At 46.8% G+C, this 21,342-nt stretch overlaps 1 protein-coding gene across 6 annotated transcripts in view; it reads right to left on the bottom strand.

The window, feature by feature from the left end:
• Nf2 (NF2, moesin-ezrin-radixin like (MERLIN) tumor suppressor) overlaps nucleotides 1-21,342 on the bottom strand; it is an 83,938-nt gene that overhangs the window by 5,764 nt on the left and 56,832 nt on the right. For 2 of the 6 annotated variants that reach the window (XR_007109785.1, XM_047560801.1), the window contains exons 11-16: nucleotides 19,290-19,412; nucleotides 17,776-17,993; nucleotides 16,190-16,295; nucleotides 13,393-13,520; nucleotides 10,633-10,798; nucleotides 8,891-8,950 (exon numbers count right to left, since the gene is read on the bottom strand). Coding sequence is in view for 4 of the 6 variants with exons in the window: in XM_047560801.1 (XP_047416757.1) it covers nucleotides 8,915-8,950; nucleotides 10,633-10,798; nucleotides 13,393-13,520; nucleotides 16,190-16,295; nucleotides 17,776-17,993; nucleotides 19,290-19,412 (777 nt within the window). In the remaining 2 variants the exon portion in view is untranslated. Of the gene's footprint in view, nucleotides 1-8,822; nucleotides 8,951-10,625; nucleotides 10,799-13,392; nucleotides 13,521-16,189; nucleotides 16,296-17,775; nucleotides 17,994-19,289; nucleotides 19,413-21,342 lie in introns of those variants that run through there. The other 4 variants (XR_007109784.1, XM_047560800.1, XM_047560803.1 and 1 more) reach the window with 3 other exon arrangements.

The raw sequence follows: 21,342 nt of genomic DNA, 5'->3' as shown, positions 1-21,342 counted from the left end.
CCCCATCTTCCAAGCTCACAGTACAGTTCCTGGCAATTTCAATTTCCACTGGGAATCTCGATGTCTGAGGCATTTACAACACAAGCTTACTCCCCGGGCTAGGAACCCTTCCAGTCCCCACCATGGCCTCTGCTGCTTCTCCCCCACCAGCAGCCTTTATCTTAGACAGTATGTGCCCTCTTCCTGGCAGGACCAGGAGAGCACAGGGGGAGGCAGCAGGGACATGAGGGTCTTGCAGAGAAGCTTCTTTCCTCCAGGTAACTCAGGAAGCCCTTCCCTGCACCACTGCCCACTGCTTCTGCCAACTGTGTTCCGTGCTGGGCACTCCAGTGGGAAGATTCCCCTCACCTGTGGATCCTTTGCCACTAGCATGGTGCAAAGCTTACTGGTACATTTGCAGTAGGGCTGCAGCAGTACGTGTTCACAAAAGAGAAGGCAAAGACTCAGCAAGTGCACAAAGAGCCCTTCATAAAACAAACTTTGGTCTTCTTTTTCCACTCATGAAAACCAGCTAAAAAAGCTCTTTGGTTTCCCTGTGGCTCTTACACCCCAAGATTCACCAGCCCGTGGCAACACTTGGTCTGTCTTACTGCCTGGTGACCTGCCTGGCTATCTCTGCACAACATAGCACCACCTCTGCTTGCCAGAGCCACAAAGCACCATGGAGATGATCCTGCTAAGGCCCTCACCTTGTCCCATGTTGCACTGTGAGCTGAGAATGGAAGCAGTCCCGTGAAGTCCCACCTGTCACCAGAATTCCAAGCAAAGATGTTTGTGGTCCCTTTGGCAACACAGCAATGGCTTGCCCAGGTGCAAGCCTTGCCTGCAGGGGGAAAGCCTGCAGGAAGGAGTGCATGCAGGCCACCTAGAAGATGTCTCTGCATTTCAGTGGTTGGGAAAGTGAAGAGCCTCGGCTCAGGGATACACAACGGGGGTCCAGTTGACAATGGCTGTGTCCATGGGGCCTCCTCATCTGATGGCCTCCTTTGACTCCTTCTGAGGACAAGGGAGCAGAGCTCTGCTGCATGTGAATGGCGACCATGTCTTTCCAGCACTGTCCTTCAGAATTCACAGTGAATATAGAGAGGGCCAACTGTGGGAGTCCTGGCAGTGGAGACTGTAAACCACAAGGACCCTGCTCCAAGTCTCCAACCCAAAGTGCTCCTGCCAGTTTCCTAAAGATGACTAAAAGAACACCACGTCTCCCACCAGGCACCAGGCTGACCTGCTGCTCTCTTCCAGCTGTCTCTTCACATCTGATTAGAATCAGCCGTGTGAATAATACAGGAGGAATTAAGTCTTCTCTTGACTGAACCAGTGTTCAAGTCTGTCACTAATCCAAGTCCATTCTGAAGAGACTGACTTCCTTTTCTTTCTCTGTGGCAGATCTGTATGGCTCTCTCGCTCGCTCTCTCTCTTTTTTAATCTTATGGGGCCTCTGATCCACCTGCGAAGCCGGCTCTTACCTCCTGCCCAGCATCCAGACTTGACCCTGTCACAATCACCTTTCATCCCACCTTCTGCTCCATCAAACAACCAGTTGTTTGTGACGGCCACCAAGCTGTAGAAGGGCAGGAAAGGAAGCCACCTGGCAGAGCTAGGCCTCCTTCTTTTCTGCAAACTATGTGATATGATAAAAATGACCCTTGCGCCCAATTTAAACCAGTTCAGATTCAGAAGACAAATCTGTCTCCTTATAAAAGACAGGAGGCCGGCTCCTCCCAACCCTAGAAGAGGACCTGGCACCCAGCTGGGTCTCCCTAACTCAGGCAAGCGATCTGATGCAGCCGGCTCTTGCTCACTGCTATGTGACAGGCAGCCCATCAAGATGCTCTGGAGAAACGTCCCCAGGGCCTGGAGACAGCAAACCTGGAAGGTATCTGACAAGCACTCTTCCCTGCCTGGTGACCCGCATGGAAGCACAGCTCCCCCAACATCACTCCTAAGAGTGCCCCCTGCTGGAGACCCACAGCGCTGGCTGGCTGCCAATTCCTCCAGCTCTCCTCTAAAAGTCCTTTTGGGGGACTGTTTCCCAAAGTGATGGGAGGGTAACTAAATGTATTCCGGCACGGAGCCTGCAGCAGCAAGGCTGCTTGATTAAGAATGAATTACACTTTCATCAGCACAGAGAGAAAATTGATTCACAAGGCCGCATTGTGATAATCTTGTTCCTAAAGCAAAAGGGGGTGGAGGGGTGGGCAGGACAGAGAGCCACTTCGGCTATCAGTGGTGAGAGAAAGGAAGCTCTACAATTAAGCTGGGAGAACAAAACTAATCAGAGTGCCAGGATTCCTTCAACTAGTCTCTGGGGGCCTCGCCTCAATCCACTCATCCCCAGGGAGGAGGAAAGGAAGGTGGGAGGGGGCTGTCTAATTCATTTTAAACAATAATGCCAATAGCACTGAACCCATTTTAGATACTAACCTAATAACTCCTGGCACGGAGACTCTGCTTGTCCCATAAAAATGCAGTGGAATTGAAATGCAGGCCCTAAAATCATGTTATACTTCCTCTCCACCACTACATATTGAAAATGAAGGAGCAAGGGAAGGTGGCGATACAAAAGGACATGCAGATTGTTTGGCACAAGGAGCCACAGGGGGGAAGCAGACTCTAAGCAGAAAGGTGACAGCCACATCCAGTAGCAGGAAATTCCAATCTAGTCTTTGGTTTGGGGTGTGGTAAACATCCCCCTCTCCCAAACTGGAGCCAAAGGGGGGCAGGGCTGCTGAAGGGGGCTGCTGCTATAAAGTGGCCAGATGAAGCTCTTCTGCAGTCTTGCTAGTGACGGCTTGCACCCAAATGCCATCTGGTGATGCGCACAGGGAGAGAGCTGTCTGCGTGCTTATTTCTAAACAGAGGTGGAATGAAAAGCCTCGTCCATCCCAACAAACAAATCCAATTTGGTATTAGCTCTAAAAAGAAATGTGCCCAGGAAAATCCAGGGGCCCTTTTGTGGATTAATCCTTCGGGGACCTAAAGTAGCAGAAAGATGCCTGGAAATGTGCCTGCCCATGTCTCCAGCTGCCCCTGTGACGCTGGGAGGGCCTTTTGCTACTTTGTCCTTCCATCTGACAAATGGACTAATAGTCTTGATTCACCTCACTGGGCAGGTGGAGGCTAAACGGTGTCTCTTGAGCACTCCAAGCAAGAGCCTTAGGTAACAGGCCCAGATATACTGATGTCACTTTTAAATTGCCAATCTCGAAAGAGAAATCATGACAAAGCTCATAAGAACAGAACCCCGAGCCCGCAGAATGAGTTTGCATCCCGGCTCTTCCCTCCCACTGTGGCAGCAACAAATCAGATGCCCATGGAGAACTGCACTGAAACATATCTTCAGAGCCCAGGGGCCAAATGGGATGTTTTACTGCATCAAATAAGGCCCAATAATGGCCGCAGCCACTTCCAAAGTCATAAAATACCCTAGGCCGGCAAGGCAGTTTGTAGGCTCAACACCTCCCAAAGAACAACTGCTTGACTGAGTAAAGCCTCCCGACCAAAATCAGGCTTGGCTCGACATCCTTTGGAAAAGAGGCCGGTAGAATCTTCTATTGAGATGGGCACAGTGGTGCATGCTTTTAATTCCACTCACTCGGGAGGCTGAGGCTAGAGGAGCCCAAGTTCAAAGCCCCAGCCTCTTACTTGGACCCTGTCTCAAAATAAAAAATAAAAAGGGCTGGGGAGGTAGCTCAGTGGCAGAGTGCCCCAGGGCTCAATCCCCAGTACTGAACACACACACACACACAGTTTTCTATTGAGAGAGTTACCAGCAAGAAAACTGTGTGCATGTTTTTAGGAAACCCCTTCAGGGAGAGGCCCACAGTGTCACATCTAGGAGGAGCGCTCTTCAGATCAGCCAGTGACAACTAATGCCTCCCATGTGCTCCTACAGAGCCAGGAGCTAAGAGAGCCTGGGTGGCCACTGAAATTTTTTCTGGGTGTGCAATGCCCACAACTGGTCTTCCTGTGGCTCTCGCCCCAGTCCCCACTCCTTTCTTCCCTCCTCCCTTGAACACAACAACAAAGGGAAGGTTCTGGAGCTGAAGAGCCAGTTTGCTGCCTTTTGTGTCAGGGCCAAGGATGCTCTACCAACACAATGCCCAGTTTCTAATGCAGGCAGGGCCCCTCGGCCCGCTGGGTTAGAAGCAGGGCTGGATGTATGAACCACATAGTAAACATCAACCACTTAGCAGCCATCTTCGAGGCTGGGGATGTACACCAGAGGTCACCAGGGAGGCTCTGGCTGCTTGTTTTAATTGTGGGAGATGCCTTTCACGCATATTCACTCTCTCCCTGTGATTTATCACTTCCCCGAGTGTCTGAAGTATTCTACTTCACTTCGCCAGCCCTGACTCTCCAAGGGGACTTGGCAGAAATTGAAGATGACATTGGACTTTTATGTCTTCCTGATCCAGGAGTGGGAGCTGAGCTTCCCATGAATGTCAAGCCTCCTCTGGTTCTTGCTCTTCCCTCAATGGAAACCACAGCTGGACCTGGATGGGCTGATTAGAAAGCGAATAAAATAAGCTTTCTAAGCTTCATGACCCCATAATTCTCATGTGTTGGTTTCTTTGAAATCCTCTGCTCCCTCTGAGACCATGGACCCAAAAATGATCACTTATTTGCTGGCAACTTGGGCCAGCCCAGGACCAGCAGACTGAAACCAGTCTCTTGAAAGAAGAGGACAGCAAGACCAGGAAGTGTGCATGGTCTGGGGCCATGTTTTTGCCTCTAGGTTGTGGCAGTACAGCTAAACACCACCTGAGTACAGCTCCTGTCATTAGCACTGTGGATCTGAGGGCAAAGCACTCCGGGCTCAAGGAATCCTGTGTCCCCACACCACCCAAGTCTGACTGCTGGACTAACTTCCCTTGCTCAGAGGCCGATGCCAAAAACATGTGTAGCTCCCTCTGAGAACGAAACGAATCCAGGTTCCCCAGTGTGTTGGGGTTTTTGGTTTGGGTTTTTTTGGTACTGGAGATTAAACCCACTGAGCCACATCCCCAACCCTTTTTATTTATTATTTTAAGACAGGATCTCACTAAGTTGTTTAGGACCTTGCTAAGTTGCTGAGGCTGGCATCAAACTTGTGATCCTCCTGCCTCAGCCTCCCAAGTCACTGGGCAGCTTTTGACTCCTAGTGTTGTCAGATGGAAATGCCAAACCCAAACCAGTGGCATGGATCATCAATTGGAAAAATGGAAATGTGGGGAGGTAAGATCAGCAGAAGAAAAGTATATCCTTGTAAACCAACTCAAATATCAGAAGAAAGCCTGGTAGAGTGGGCCACTCCTGTAATCCCAGCCATTGGGAGGAAGGGGTAGGAGGAGTACAAACTCGAGGTCAGCCTCAGCCTCAGCAACTGAGTGAGACCTTGTTTCAAAATAAAAAGGGCTGGGGATGTAGCTCAGGGTTAAGAGTGTGCCCTGGGTTCAATTCTCAGTACCAAAGGAAAAAATTGTGTGTGTGTGTGTGTGTGTGTGTGTGTGTGTGTGTGTAAAGAAGGAACCAGTAAAATTAATTAATTTTGGTTTTAAAAAACCAAAAATTAATTTTGGTTTTTAAAATTTTTACCTCTACCACATGACAATTAATTAATACAATTAATAATTAATATAATGGATGAATATGTTCACCACCAGTGGAGGGCACGAATGTGGTAGTACAGCCCACAAGGCCTTTGTCCCTCATCCCAGGTTCACAGCACTTTTTTTTTTTTTTTTTTAATATATTGATAAGCCCTTCCTATGCATTAAGTGCTTTGTGTGCATTCCCTCGTTAACCTCTCCAGCATCTGGGGAGATAGGGGACAGGGTTATTTTTAATTGCCTTTTCTTTTCTTTTTCTTTTTTTACAGTGCTGGTGTTCAAACCCAGGGCATGTTAGGCAAGGTGTTCTAACCACTGAGCTTCCCAGCCCAAGAATATTCCCTCCCCAGCCCCAGTTTTTTGGAGGTAGTTTCACTAAATTGCCCAGGCTGGTCTCAAATTTGTGATCCTCCTGCTTCAGCTTCCCACGTAGCTGGGATTACAGGTGTGGACCACCGTGCCTGGCTTTATTCATCCATTACAGGTGAGGACACTCTTAAGAGAGGAAGATCTATAGAAAAAGAAGTGGTGGAGCAGTGGTAAAACCCTGAGCAACCAGCTGGCATGGCCTTTCGGCATTCCTGAGGGATTGTGGTAACCCCTGAATTAGCTTCAGTTTTCCACAGTCCCCGTGGGAACTGCTTGGACCATACTGGACACTGAACCTCTGAACGAGGAGGAGGAATATACCTGGACTGCAGTAGGTGAGAGTCTTATTCTTTCATTGAAATCTAAGGTGGAAAACCCCTAAAACAGAATAAAAACCAAAACAGGCTGGTTTGGATCCAGGTTAACAAGCTTTTAGGACACTGGAGACTCTCCAGTGCATCTCTCATCTCCAGATATTCTATATGGAACTCTGCCTTTGACAACTAGGTATTCACGCTTCCAAAGCCTGAAGTGGCACTTCTCTTCCACTAGGCTCGCATTAGTTCACACTGTAGCAGACCAGAATACGGAGCCACCTTTGAATTGCAAAGGCAGTTGGCGGGTCATCAGACCTGGTCACCTGCCACAGGGACCACCAAAGTCTAGAAAATGGAGCATGCCTCAAACTTCAAGTGCAGCAAAAACTACCAATATATAATCTAGTGATGCTGAGAGAACTCTAGTCATATTAAAAGGCAGTCTGCCATTTGTGGTGGTGCACACCTGTAACCCCAGTGAGTTGGAAGCCTAAGGCAGGAGGATCACAAGTTCAAGACCAGCCTTGGCAACTTAATAAGACCCTCAGCAACTTAGCAAAATCCTGTCTCAAAATTAAAAAAAAAAAAAAAAAAAGTGATGGAGTGCCCCTGAGTTCAATCCCCAGTACCACAAATAAATAAATAAGCCAAGTCCACATTTTATTAACCCTTGATTAAACAGAATTCTTGATTAACTAGAGCCTGGCAATCTGTTTTGAAAACAAGTTCACAACAAAAAATGAATGAATGCTTCCATATACAGTTACACATTGCTTAATGATGAAGACACATTGTGAGAAATGTGTTGTTAGGCAACTTTGTCCCTGAGTGAAAATCATAGAATGTGCTTAAACAAACAAACTGCTATGATGTCACTAGGTGATGCACTCTTATGGGACCACAGTTGAATACTCAGTCCCCATTGACCAAATGTCATTATGGGGGACCTGACTATATATTCTAGAAATTGTACAAGTTTGACTAAAAAAAATCAAACTTTAACTTGTTTATTAATAAAAATTTAGTAAGAACTGATGGTCAAAATTTAGGAAACTGGCCGGGCACATTGGTACACACCTGTAATCCCAGCGGCTGGGAGGCTGAGGCAGGAGGATTGTGAATTCAAGGCCAGCCTCAGTAACTTAGCAAGGCCCTAAATAATTCAGTGAGAACCTGTCTCTAATATTCTTTATCACTACAAAAAGAAGATGAAATCATATTCAGGTGAACAGTATGATCATATGCAGAGAAAAACTGAAAGTACAGGCTGAAATGAATCATGATTTTCTGTTTGCCCCTGTGTTAACCAAAGTTCAGAAACCATGATGGGTGTCTGGGTGGGTCCGATGTGCCATAGGTGCACGGGGTCACCACTTGGACAGAAATCCCCCTGGCCTGCCCATTCCAATGCTGGTCGTAACTGTCCTGCTCAGAACACACACTGCTGCATGTCAGAATATCAACACCAAGGTGGGACATGAAAGAGATAGTCCTTGAAATCAGTTAGGGCTCAAGTTACACCCAAATCAGGTTCGTGCCATGGATTCCTGGAACCACTGACAGCTCTCATCCATCTTATTAAAGATCTATCTGGGGTTTTAATAGCTAACTTCTCTTACTAAGATAATGACCATAAATACGATCTATCTTATGCCAGATCTTATTTTTGGTAGAAATTTTCCAATTAACTTATTCTACTTGACTAAATGAGGACTCTAAAGGACACATACTACATCCCTGTCGGATGGTGCTGGGCACACTGGCATGGGCATGACTGAGGATGAGGTGAGAAGCAGAGGCAGGATGTTATTTTATTACTGGACAAAATTAATTCTCTCCACTGCCTAGACATTGGAAAAATAAGCAGCAATCATTCAATTAATTCACTAAACAACCACTGATGGCTTATCTTCTGGGTGCCTGTGACAGGACTGTTCCAATGCGAGATCACCCCGAGCACAGCCCGCTCCACACTGCACAGAAGCTGAAGCCAAGCTGCCTCTAGAGCTGAGATGGAACAGATAGCCCACCAGATTGACAGATGAGCCCCTGTGCTCTGTGTTGCTGCATTCAAAAAGAAAAGGGGTCTGTACGGAACAGGGAAGTTCTAAAGGAAAATGAATGAGCACGGGTGACCCCTCCCTTCCATGACCAGAAGCTGTAAGGTGTGACTCCAGGCCTGCAGAGCGTACCACCACATGGCAGGTTGGGATCTTCAGTTAGAGACACGAGTCTGGAAAGCACCCGGATTGGCCCCATTTCCATGCTAGGGTTATTTATCGAAGGAGTACATCACCAAGACAAAAGGGCTTTCAGACAGACCTGGCTGGACAAGAAGCCATGACCTTTCCCAGCCCAACAGTGACACAGGAGGGAAGAACGACCGTCCTACAGTCCCGAGACATGCTCTTCAGAACAAGGCAGCCATCTGGGCGCTAGAGGCTGGACTGGCCCACAAGGTGGATGCCTGCTCTCAGATAAAAGCATGCTGCGGCCAGGACCCAGGTCCCACCTGCCCTCAGGAGGGCTCCAGGTGGCCCGAGGACAGAGACAGGCAAGCTCATGCATGGGTTAGTATCACAGAGGGCAGAACCATCACCACAGACAGAGTACCTGGGAATAACCTACTTTGAGGGCTCAAATGCAGATAGGTCTTCTGCCTTGGGCTTGAGGCTAAACCAGCAAAATAAAATGAAGAAAAACAAAAACATACCCTGTGATATCAACAATGCCACATGTGCCATTAGCAAAATGCTCAGATAGGCCTGAAATAATGACAAGTGACTTCGCTTGTTTTAATGGCTCGAAAACATGTCTCTCCAGCTTCGGCACTCCAGGTTCTTGTGGTTGAAGGTCCAGTTCACTACGGCAGCGGCAAAGAGGAGACTGCTCTCGGTGCCCAGGTGACAAGGGTGTGGGGTGGGGTCTGAGGAAGCTCTCTCAAAGGTGGACCAGCTCACAGGCCCAATCATCGTTTTACCTCCTTGCTTAGGGTAGAGGCCTCCTTTTAACTGTTTAACAACTTTATTCTTGCTGGGGTCATGGCTCAGTGGTAGAGCGCTTGCCTGGCATGCATGAGGCCCTGGGTTCAATCCCCAGCACCGCACACACAAAAAAGTAAATCACTTTAATCACTGATTTAGAAGGGAAATCCAAGAAAGGATAGAAACCAGAGGAAAGAACATAGAATGTAGAAATGCCTTTCCTTCTAGGTTATGCTATTAAAAGTAATTCTCTACCTAGTGCCAATTGTAACTGAAGTCATTAGAGAGAAGTGGGAGTTCCCTACGATGACGACAGGCAGGTTCAGTCACAGCTTAACCACTGAAAGCAGAGACAGTCCTTAAACTGGGAGACCATTTTAGAGAACATTTTAAAGGTAAAGAATAAAACTTAAAGAACTCTAAGATCATCTAAATTCAATAAATAGTCTTCTCTTAATAACACCTATTTTAAGCTGGACTCAGTGGCTCATGCCCCAAATTCCAGCAACTTGGGAGGCTAAGGCAGGAGGATTGCAAGTTTGAGGTCAGCCACAGAAATTTAGCGAGGTCCTAGGCAACTTAGTCAGACCCTATTTCAAAACAAAAAATAAAAAAGGCCTGGGGATATAGCTCAGTGGTAAAGTACCCCTGGGTTCAATCTCCAGTACAAAAAATAATAATAATACTAAAAAAATAATAATAATAAAAGGAATCCATACACCTCTTTTATAGGTATAACCTGGTCCTGGGCTATCAGTTAAAAACAGAGCATCAACTGGCCAGTAAAGACCTTTCTGCTTTGCCTGTATGAGGGCTGATAATACATAAGGAATTTAACTTCTAAGTAGCTAAAATACTGAGAGCTCCCAATATCAGGCAAAGAAGAAAGGCTACTGTGAGGCCTCTTTTTTAAAAACACTAATGTTCTCCTAGATACTTCAAGTATGAAAAAAGCTGGAAATTCAGAATATGGTTTCTCAATCGAGTCCCTGCCACTTACAAACGCAAAAAGACTAGAGGGGACTCCATTCTTCATTGTGCCTTCTCATTAGCTAGGCAGCTCCCTGGGCATAACTCCCCTTGGCTTAAAAGACAGAACCGCTTAGTGCTCAATGATGAATCAAAACCCATCTTCTAACAGGGATTCATCTCATCAAAGCTTTTAACACAAGTTCCACTTCCATCAAGCCAATGGGTTCATGGTCGATGGTAGATTAAATTTCCTTTCTGGCAGGAGTTGAAAAATTTCCTCAACTAAGTACATGTAAAAAATGACAACAGTCTAATGACTTGCCTCCTGAGGAAACCAGATGCCAACCTCACATTTCATTAATGAATGTCCTGATCAGTAAAAGCCAAGAGACTGGGTACCTTTTTAATGGTATTGTGCTTGCTGCTGGTGCCGCCTCTGTCTGAATTCTCGTTGTGCAGAATGTCCAAAGCTGTTTCCCTCTCTTTTAGTTTCAAGGCCTCAATTTCTGTCTTGAGCTCATTGAGCTGCTCCTGGAGATGCTTGCTCTTCTCCATATATTCCACTCTGCAGGCAAGAGGACATTGGGTATCACAGCTTGGGCAAACACAGACGCACGGGTAAGATGGTTCATGACCCACAAGTTGCTTGACCAGGGTCTGAGGTCATTCATAGGACAGCAATGGGAGCTGTTTTATTTATGCTATGAATCTCTTTCCTCATTGATAAAATTGGAATGATTACAGAGCTATGGTCAAGATTAAAGAAAATACATAGCTTAGCATAGTGGTACACATCTATAATCCCAACAACTAAGGAGGCTGAGGCAGGAGATTCCAAGTTCCAGGCCAGTCTCAGCAATTTAGTGAGACCATGCCTTAAAATTTTAAAAATTAAAAAGGCTGGGGATATAGCTAAGTGGTAAAGTGCCCCTTGGTTCAATCTCCAGTACCACACACACACAAAAAGTATAGGAAAGAAAGCCCTCTATAAATTCTGATAGAGTGCTCTACCATTACTATTTGTCATAGATAGTTTTTAGTTTTGTACAAAAAAAACAAGATTCCTGGCACCCAAAACACTCCTTGTCTCAGCCCTTCTTGGAGAAGTAATTCAAATGACCTCTTCTGATAGACCATGATACCCCACTTATTCTGACTTCCTCTCCTAAAGATGACAGAAGCTCACTCAGCCAACACCAGGAGAGGAAGATCTCTACCCTCACCCGCAAGGAGATACACTGAGCAACAGTATGTAAGCTGGTAAAAATCTAGAAACTGCCTTTGAAGTGTCCAGTGATCAGGTCTGGAAAACTATGCAACACATACGTGAAGGAAACTTCTGAAGGGATACCTATGGCTAGAAGATGGACTCTGCCAACGTGCCAAGGGTAATAAGTGCTACAGGCCCTGGGCTCAATCCCCAGCACGACAGATAGATAGATAGATAGATAGATAGACAGACAGACAGACAGACAAAGATTAATAGACACACACACACACAAAATGAATGTTTGTGACTCCCCAAAATTCATGTCCTGAAACCAGATCACCAGTGGGAAGGTGCTGGAAGGTGGGGCCTTTGGGAAGTGATTAGGTCATAAGGGTGGCACCTCATGATGCGATTTGTGTCCTTACATGAGAGACTCCAGAGAGCCCTCTGGTACATGAGAGTGCACCATGTGAGAACAAGGCAAGAAGGCACCACCTGTGAACCAGGAAGAGCAGTCTCATCAGACTCCGTTTGACGGTGCCTTGATCTTGGATTTCCCAGCCTCCAGAACTGTGAGAAATAAATTTCCTTGTTTATAAGTCACCTGGCCTCAGGTATTTTGTTATAGCAGCCCAAATACACTAAGACAGTAAGAAAATACAAACTATAAAAAAGCAGGACACAGAACAGGATGTAGCCTCACATGGATCACAACCACATAAATATGCACAGCTGGACAAGGGTGAAAGGAGTGCAGACTGCAGATGCTCCCACAAGGGGCTCTGGGTCACTGACTTCTTTGCTGTCCCCTCAATATGAAGAATCAAAGAGAAACAGAGCCTGGCTCACAGTAGCCCACACTGGACTTCATGGTGACACTTTCCCAGAGGCTTATTCTGAGGCTGTCACATGTGGGTGAGGGTTTCTGACCACTGGTCTTCTTCTCCAGCTGTGTGATGCTGGGTGAGCTCATTAAACCAAGTCATTATAAAACGAGAACACTAAAACCTTTGATGTCAGTGTGATGTTTGTTAGTTAGCAGGAATTAAATGACACAAAAATCTCAAAAAACCTGATAGTGTGGTAGCTATTGTAATTGTTCCCTGACAGCTGTGGCATCATTAACCAGTTAGCTCCAGTTCTGGGAATGAGGGGGGCCTCACTTAGACGTCCTGTGCAGTGGGACCCTTCTCCATCTCTGATGTACTTCCACTGACCATAAATGTCTGTGACTCCCCAAAATTCATGTCCTGAAACCACATCACCAGTGTGCAGGTTTTAGAAGGTTGGGCCCCACCTTCCAACAGTGCCACATGGTGTTTAAGTGCAAGGCAGCTTGGCAGAAGCTGCTGTGGTCAGGTCATGCCCAGACTCCACTCAGGGCTGCTCAATAAAGCACAGCTGGCCCCTTCTGGCCACTGGCTTTCCCGCGCCTTCAGCCAGTTTCTTCTCCTGTCTGTTCTGACATGGAAACCAACACAGATCCTAGTCACTGGAGATTACGACCAGGAGAAAACCATAGTCTAGTAGGAAAGGAAGAGCAGCAGTCTGACTTGGAGACCCTGGAAGAACTAGGCCTGTTCTGATTCTGGTTTTCTTTTGCAGTTCTAAGGACTGAACTCAGGGCCTTGCACATACTATGCTCCATTGCTGAGTTACATCCCGGGTCCTTTTGCCACTGTGCCTGGCCAGTCCTATTCTTTAGTCAAGGTTTTGAGCCACTATAAATTCCAGGCTACCAATCAAGTGTTATTTTTATCCTGTAATATTGACTGCTGATCTGTCGTCTTTAATTTCTAATTAGGAAACTCATCCTCCAATGGGTGACAACAGAGCAAACCTTTGCAGGAGTTAGTGACAGGCTGCCACAGTAACCCTTTGTGTCCCAAGGCTCATATTCACTCACTCTTGTTCATGGCTGCCCCAAGCAGGGCATGGAGGCTACATACTTTTCTTTCTCTATTTCCATGGAAAGCCGCTTCATGTCAGTATCCTTGAAGTCGAAAGACAGGCTGTCACCGATAAGGTTGAAGCTTGGTATGTCAGGAGGCAACGGTGCTGGAATTGGGTTCATAGGCTATCAATGAGAAAGCTCAAATTAGGAGGTTTGGGTTATACAAGAACAAACCCTTGGCATTTGATGCTGTCAGTTGAATGGTCCCAAAGACAGGCAAATCACCCCTCTTCCCTCGCATGACTGTCCTCATACTCAGTTAAATCAAATACAAACTCACTTTTTCATTTAGGAAACTCCCTGGCCCTGTGCTAAGAGCTGGAGACACAGAGAACAAGACAGCATCCCTGGCTCTGAGCAGCTGCAGGTCTTGTTCAGGAAACAGATGTGTCCACAAATCCTCACAGTTAAATAAGGTAAACACTGTAGCCAGGGAGGGAACTGAGGCCAAAGAGGCTGGAGGAGGTGTGCGAGAAGAAATGCTGCTTCTGCTGGAATCAGAGAACATGCCAGAAGGAGAAGGGTGCCAGGTGAGAGGCACTTCAGTGGGTAAGGCAGAGAGTGTCCAGCCAGAGTGCCGGGCACTTGTAGAGCCTATATGGGGAGACAGGCAGGAAACTGGCCCAGACCAGACTCTGCCAGCTTCTCAAGGGGTTTAGATTCAGAAAACAGAGCCAGAGGAAGGCTTAAAGTACAGACTGAAGCCATTAGATCTGGTTTAGGACTTTCTCATTCCAGAGCAAAGAGTCTCCTAAAATATGGCCCCAATCTACCTCTCTAGCTTCTCCTTCTATTCACCCTACTAAATTGTAAATGGTACTGTTTATTGTCCCTTGAGCCATGTTGCTTTCCCATCTCTGTACTCTTCCTGCCTGCCTGTGTCACTTCTCCTTACGCCCCATTGCTCTCTCAAGGCCTTTCTTAAATTCTTCTATCTCTCACTATGCTGTCTCTTGACACTGTGGCTGCAGTTCTGTAATAGGCCTTTTCATAATTCCGCCCTGGAAGATTCTTTTTTTGGCTGTGTCTTCTCTTTTCTATTGTCTGCAAGTTTCCTGTGGGTAGGATCTGCCTCTTTTTCATCCTTGGATCCTTTATTGAGTCTAGGATGGTGTCTGGGAAAGAGCAGAGCCTCAGAATGTTCTTCTGTGCCAATAACAAGGCCTGAGGCAGGGTGTCTGGAGAACGTCAGAAGTAGTGTTTAGGAGGGCTTCTGGGGTCGCAGGGACATTCTGCTTTCTGATCTGAATGCAGGGTACATGGTGTGTTCTATGAAAATTCATCATGTACAGACACAATTTGGGCACATCTCTATACATATGTTATTCTTCGTAAAAAATTCCAGAAAGGATAAGCACTGGCTGCCACATCACCAGAGAGAGCAGAAACTGGCACAACCTCATTGAAGGATACCAAAACTGAACATCTGACCACAGCTCTATTTATAAGAATTTATTCTACCAATATGGCCACACATGTATGAACAAAGATTTGCATTCAGGGATATTGAAAAAGACTAAGTATACATCCATAAGGGACTGGTTAGATGAATTACAACCCATCCATACAACAAAATGTGATTTAAACACCGATATGGATGATCTCCTCCAGGATTTATTGCTAAGAGGTATATAGCTCTTACAAAATTGTATATAGCTTGCCCCAATGTATGTTTTAAACACACGCATCTCTGCTGTATGGCCAAGCTGAGCCCTCAAGGTGACCCCAGTCTCAGTGTCACCTGTGACCACCTGAGACAACCTGAGAGAAGACATTGGGTCCAATCAATCCATCATGTCATGAGAGGTATAATGAATGGCTCTTTGAACCACATAGTTGGCTTAGAGTGGGTTGTTACATAATAAAAGATAACAGCAAACTGCTTCCATGTCCCCCACCCCAAACCCTGGGCAGTTTATGCCTCTTGTGCCCCACAGCTTATGCCTCTTATGTATCTGTGCTGTGTGTGAACGTACTGTGAATGTGCACACAAAGTGTGTATGTGTGCTGTGTGCATGAAGGTGCAGTGTGTATGTTGGTGCCATGTATGTGAATAGGCCGTGTATTTGTGTTGTGGGTGCATCTGCGCTCTTGCCTAGAACATTCTATCATCTCTTTTCCACCAGGATAGTCCCTGCTCCCACTCCAAGACTCAGCTCAGATGCTATCCTGAGCCTCTCCTGCCTCCTGGGCTAGGCTGTATTCTAGATGCCTGTGCACATCTGTCTGGATGTAGATTTCCACATGCATGGTATGATGTGGACAGAGAACAGGAATGCAAGAAAGTTTGCTGAGGGCTAGGGAGATAGCTCAGTTGGTAGAGTGCTTGCCTTGCAAGCACAAGGCCCTGGGTTCAATCCCCAGCACCGCAAAAAAAAAAAAAAAAAAAAAGAAAGTTTGCTGAGAAGAATGCACGGAGGAAAGGAAGGGAAGCAGCTTCTATTTATTTTGTGACCCCATTTAGCAGAAGTCTGCCTCCCTGTCCCAAAATTGAGGTTGGCAGCTGGTTCTTGCATGGCAATAATTCACTCTGAGGTACATTCCTGAGCTGGAGAAGGTCCTGTTGCCCATTATCTAGGTAATTTAGGTTATTGACTTTTATGTGGTTATCTAGCTAATCAGAGAGGTAAATGACTAGTCCAAGGCCAAAAGCCCACCCCTGACTGTATTCTATCATGTGTTCACTTGAATAGTCACCCTGAAGGCACTGTCAGTGAGCCAAGGGATGGGAGCAACAGAAAATCACGGGGACTCTAAAGCAGTCATAGGCTGACAGCCTCCACCAGGCTCACCGGATATGTGGGCTTGGTGGCGATTTCCAGAAGCTTCTGCTTGGCTCTTCGCTCTGCCTCACGTGCTTCTTGCAGGTCCTGCTTCAGCTGATCTGCCTCCTTGGCCCTGCAAAGAAAAGAGGAGATGTCAGCTCCACAGAAAAGGACAGGTGGAAAGAGCATACCCCTGCTCTCACCCAATCCTTGGAGAGGAGGGACCTGGGTTAACTCCGAGGATAACACCTGACAAGGCAAACACGGCTAACAGGAAGGAGACTTTTACAGGAAGTCAGAACTCCCAAAGCAAGATCAACATTCCTGGTTATTACACATTTCAATTGGTAACCCTAGACTCGAAGAGAAGCTGGTGGGGAGAAGAGACAAACAAGGAGCTCTGCAAGCCAGATGGGCACGTGCCTGTAGTCCCAGCTACTCAGAAAGCTGAGGCAGGAGGATCAGTTGAGCCTGGGAGTTCAAGGCCACCCTGGGCAGCACAGTGAGATCCCATCTCAAAATGAAACCTGTAATAGGTGGAGACAGAGGAAGGTGGGAAGATGGGGAGGGGTGAGACACACCCTCTGCTTGTTTCTGGTTGAGAGTGGGCTGGGCAAAGGAAGTGCACAGAAGAGTGAAAGTCGTGTTTTTTTGGTTTTTGTTTTTTTCCCCAAAAGTCTCATACTGGACCATAAAGGGCAAAATAGGAAAGAGTGCTTCTTTCTGTAAGTAAAGCACCCACTTTCCTCAGACAGGAAGACCAAACCTGCCACTGAGGGCAACTCCTTCCTGGTGCAGATCCCTACCCGATAGGACACAGGCTGGGTGCAGCATGTGTGGGGACGCAGACCGACATGCAACACTCCCAGCAGATGTGACCTAACACAGAAAGAAAGGGGCCAGGACAGGGCAGGCAACCAGGAACCATATTCCCAAGACGACATGCAAAGAGTGAGGAGGAAAACGGTAGTGAGTGCACCTTGGTGCTTAAAAGTCAAATTCAAGTGTTCTAAGTCAACAGAGCCAGATGCTGTGGGGAATGTGCCAGTGTGTATCTGAAGGCTGCAGAACAATCCAGATCCTAGAATAGTTTCTGAGAAGTGCAGACAACAACAGTTCTCTTCAACAGTTCCCAACCTGGTCACAAGCGAAGGCATCCTGGTCCCAAAGAGAACCCTGCCTCCCCGTACCCCCATCTTCTAAGAAGGCTGCAGGAACTCCAGATACCTAGTTTCCCTTTCAAGGTAAATAACCACTATTTTCCCCACACACCACCACCACCAGCCCCCCAAATGAAAAGGGGGAAAGAACCACATTTTTTTTTTAATGCAAAAAGATGTCTTTTCTTATTTCCTTGACTAAAAGCAGTCAGGATATGTTCAGAGGTTCCCTTGCAAACATGATTATCAGAGAGACAGGGGTTTATCACAGATGCAGGGCCACAGAGGTCCTTCCAACGGCTTCAGTCCCAACCCCTGTCCAGGAAGGAATGTCCCCATCCTTGTCCCACAATGGAGAAGTCACTTGAGCACGGCTGCTGCCCAGCTCTGCCTCAGAGCAGGGTTAGGACCGAGCCCCTTTGCCAGGCCCAAATTCCCAGGCCACCTCCTCACCTCCTCTCTGACTCCTCAGCCATCTTCAGTGCTAGGACCTCAGCCTCCAGCACCTTCTGCTCCATCAGGCGCTTCTCCTCCTCTGTCCGAATGGCTGTGGCTTTGATGCGCTGCATCTCCTGCTCTGCCTCTGCAGCCTTCTGCGCCAGGAGCTTGGCTTCTTCCTCAGTGATCTGGGCCTTTTCAGCCAACAGGTCGGCTGTCTCCTCTGACCGCATCTAGAGAAGAGTGTGCTCAGCTGGACGGGTACCGACCTCCTACCAGATCTGCCCTGGGACATGCAGGTCAGCAAGAACCAGTCTTGGACTCCTTGGGCCCTGTCACCAAGTGTCCCCTCAGCAGCACTCTTACAACAGATGACATGTCACATCCCCCAAATATTTAGGTGAGCCTTTCAGGCTCCATCCATGGGAAACAAGAAGAGTACTTTTTTTGAGTACCAACTTCAACTAAGGCCGACGCTTTATGAGGGAGAAAAACAACTTAAACATTATTCTTCTTCCTCTTTAAATCAGTGGTTTAAAACCAAAGGAGGTTTGGGAGGCTGAGACAAAAGGACTACAAGTTCAAAGCCAGCTTCAGCAACTTTGCAAGGCCCTAAGCAACTTAAACAAGACCCCGACTTAAATAAAAAGGGTTGGGATGTGCCTCAGGGTTGGTTGAGTGATCCTGGATTCAATCTCTGGTACACCACCACCACACCAAAAAACAAAAAGAAATAAATCAAGGAGGGCTGGACATGGTGGTGCACATTTGTAATCCCAGCAACTCCGGAGGCTGAGGCAGGAGGATAGCAAGTTCAAGGCCAGCCTCGGCAACTTAGCGAGGCCCTAAGAAACTCAGTGAGACTCTGTCTCAAAATAAAAAATAAGAAGGGCTGGGGATGTGCTCAGTGATAAAAGTGCCTGTGGGTTCAATCCCCAGTACCAAAAAAAAAAAAGAAAAGAAAAAACAAAAAAGACAGAGGAGGTTCTGTCCCTGTCCCCCATCACTCTGGGGCACATGGCAACGTCTGAAGACATTCCTTTTATTTTCTCCTCCTTTGCAATGCTGCAGAAGGAACCCAGGGCCTTGTGCATGCTAACCAGGCACTCTATCACTGAGCTACATCCCCAGCCCTGGAGACATTTTCGATTGTCACAAATGGAGGTTAAGGTGGTATTACTAGCATTTAGCACGTAGACGATGCTAACCATCCTTCAATGCACAGGACAGCCCCAGATGAGAGGCCCTGCATGTCAGTAATGCCAAAGTCATACAGTGCTGCTTTGAAGGTAATCTCATGATAAAAGCAGAGTCTGGATGCTCATGAACTCAACCTAAAACTGCTTCTGGCAACACAGGTGGAAAGAAAAGGCATCGACTTTTTAAAAGCCGAAATAAAGTCAGGTGCAGGAAGCTGAGGCAGTTCAAGACCAGTAAATCAAAGCAAACAGTGCTAATTCACAGTCCCCAGGAGGCCCCACTCCAGAAGTCCCATGTAACCTCCTGGATCCCAACCCTCAGGAAATCACCAGTGCTTCGTTGGCCATGGTCGCTTCTTCTTTCATCTGTAGCAGTCTCCTCTCCAACTCATCCCTTGTGCGCTCAGCCTCCTCCCTCATCTGTTTCTCTCGAGCTAGGCGCTGTCGCTCCATCTGGAGGGGTGAACGAGAGCAGGCACTGAGTCACAATGTTCCAGCAACCCAAGAATGCCCAGCCTCTAGAGCCTCTCCTTCGCGGACCAATCTCTTCACTTTTGGCAATCTTAATCATTGCTCTCTGTCACTTCTAAACCAGCTGCAGAGTTGAAAGCTGTGTACCTTGAAAAAAATTCTAGTAGTGAACAAACAAATGAAGAAACGACAAAAAACCAAGCTTGGTCTCCACCTGGACAGAGAACGTTCTTACACAAAGTGCCCTGCAATGGCGACCTTGCAATGCTCATTAGTTGGGAAACCTCCTGTGGCTCTGCCCTGTGGTGGTGGTTTGTGACGCAGGTTCCCCCTCCCTGAGATGGAGCAGCTCTCCTCTCCGATGAGCCACCTCACCATTTCTAATCCACACAGACCCTTCACACAGCTGTGATTTCACCCACAACAACTCTGCTCCTGCCTGGCCCACAGAGAAAATGGACCCAGGTGTCAAGCATCAATGGCTCACGCAACTATTTCACAGGTGGAAGCTGCAGCAGCCACAGCACAGCTCCACAGAGCCCCGTGCAGAGGCAACTTCTGAGCCAGGCAGGGAACACAGCCCCCAACCTTAAGGCAACGATACAAAGCCACTGCCACCTCCCTTGTCTTCTGGATCACTGTGTTAATTGGGCTACCTGCTGAGCTTAATAAGGCGAACAAGACTAGGACAGCACCATTTCTGTGATCCCAGGCTGTGAACTGAGCCCAGAAGCGGAAGCCAGAGTGGCCACTGCACCATCTTCTTCCTTAAATAATGAAGGCACGTTTCATTACTACCTTCTTACTTTAATCTTATCCCAAACTCTAGTAGTACAGGATTCTTGGTCTGGGGTTGTAGCTCAGTGATGGAGTACTTGCCTAGCACAGGGTTCGATCCTCAGCACCACATAAAAGTAAATCAATAAAAAAAAAAAAGGTATTGTGTCTATCTACAACTAAAAAAAATTTTTTTTAAATATTTCTTCCTTTTTTTGTGTTACTGCTGTTGAACATCAGGGTGCTCTACCACTGAGCTACATCCCTAGCTCTTTTTTTTTTTTTTTTTTTTGAGACAGGGTCTCCTTAAGTTGCCCAGGCTGGCCTTTAACTTGTGTTCCTCCCACCTCAGCCTCCCAAGTCGCTGGGATTACAGACCTGTGCCACAATGCCCCACTAGTAGGCTGCTGCATTTTCTAAATACAAAGTCAAAAAAAAAAAAAAAAAGCACTGAAATTCAAACGAATAATGCAAAGATAAGTAATAAAATACTGTAAGTTCTCTGATTTTCTTCTTGCAGGTCAATGAGAAGCGTGGCCAATTTGTTCTCTAATTTCCATCGTATTATAATTTCCATCTCTATTATCCTCCTCTTGAAAAAAAAAAAAAATTGCTCAGGCAGCCCCATTCGGTTCCCAGCACTATATTTTCCTTGAGACCTCTACCCCAATAATAAAGGACTTCCCATCCGAAAAGCAGTTTATCACTTACAAAGACTTTCGGGCATAATATGTCCTCTGGTCTGAGACAAGAGAAGAGTATCATTAGTTCCACTTGATGGAAGAGAAAACTGAGTCACACACTGTCTGATCCAGCTCCAAAGTCATTGTTCTACTGAGTTGTGGAGCCCTCCAACCAGTCAAGTCCCCTGACCTTTGGTTACCCAGATGCAGGTACATGCCTCTGCTGTCCGACAGGCAGTACAGGCCTAGGGGTGTTCATGCTATTTTTTGTCAGGGCCCAAAGCCTAAATGCTCCTTTATATTTTCAAATCTCTCACTTCTAAGCTTTGCTCTGCTGAGAAAGAGGTCAAAGGGAGCTCTTCTTAAAAGTTGCCACTTTGACCTTATGCTGGCTCAGGAGCATTTCTTTGTCCAACAAAACCTATCTCATCACCTTTAAAGCATCCCAAAGA

The sequence above is a fragment of the Sciurus carolinensis genome, chromosome 8, assembly GCF_902686445.1.
Source record: "Sciurus carolinensis chromosome 8, mSciCar1.2, whole genome shotgun sequence".
Classification (NCBI taxonomy): Eukaryota; Metazoa; Chordata; class Mammalia; order Rodentia; family Sciuridae; genus Sciurus; species Sciurus carolinensis.
This window is presented reverse-complemented; position numbering and strand designations above follow the sequence as displayed.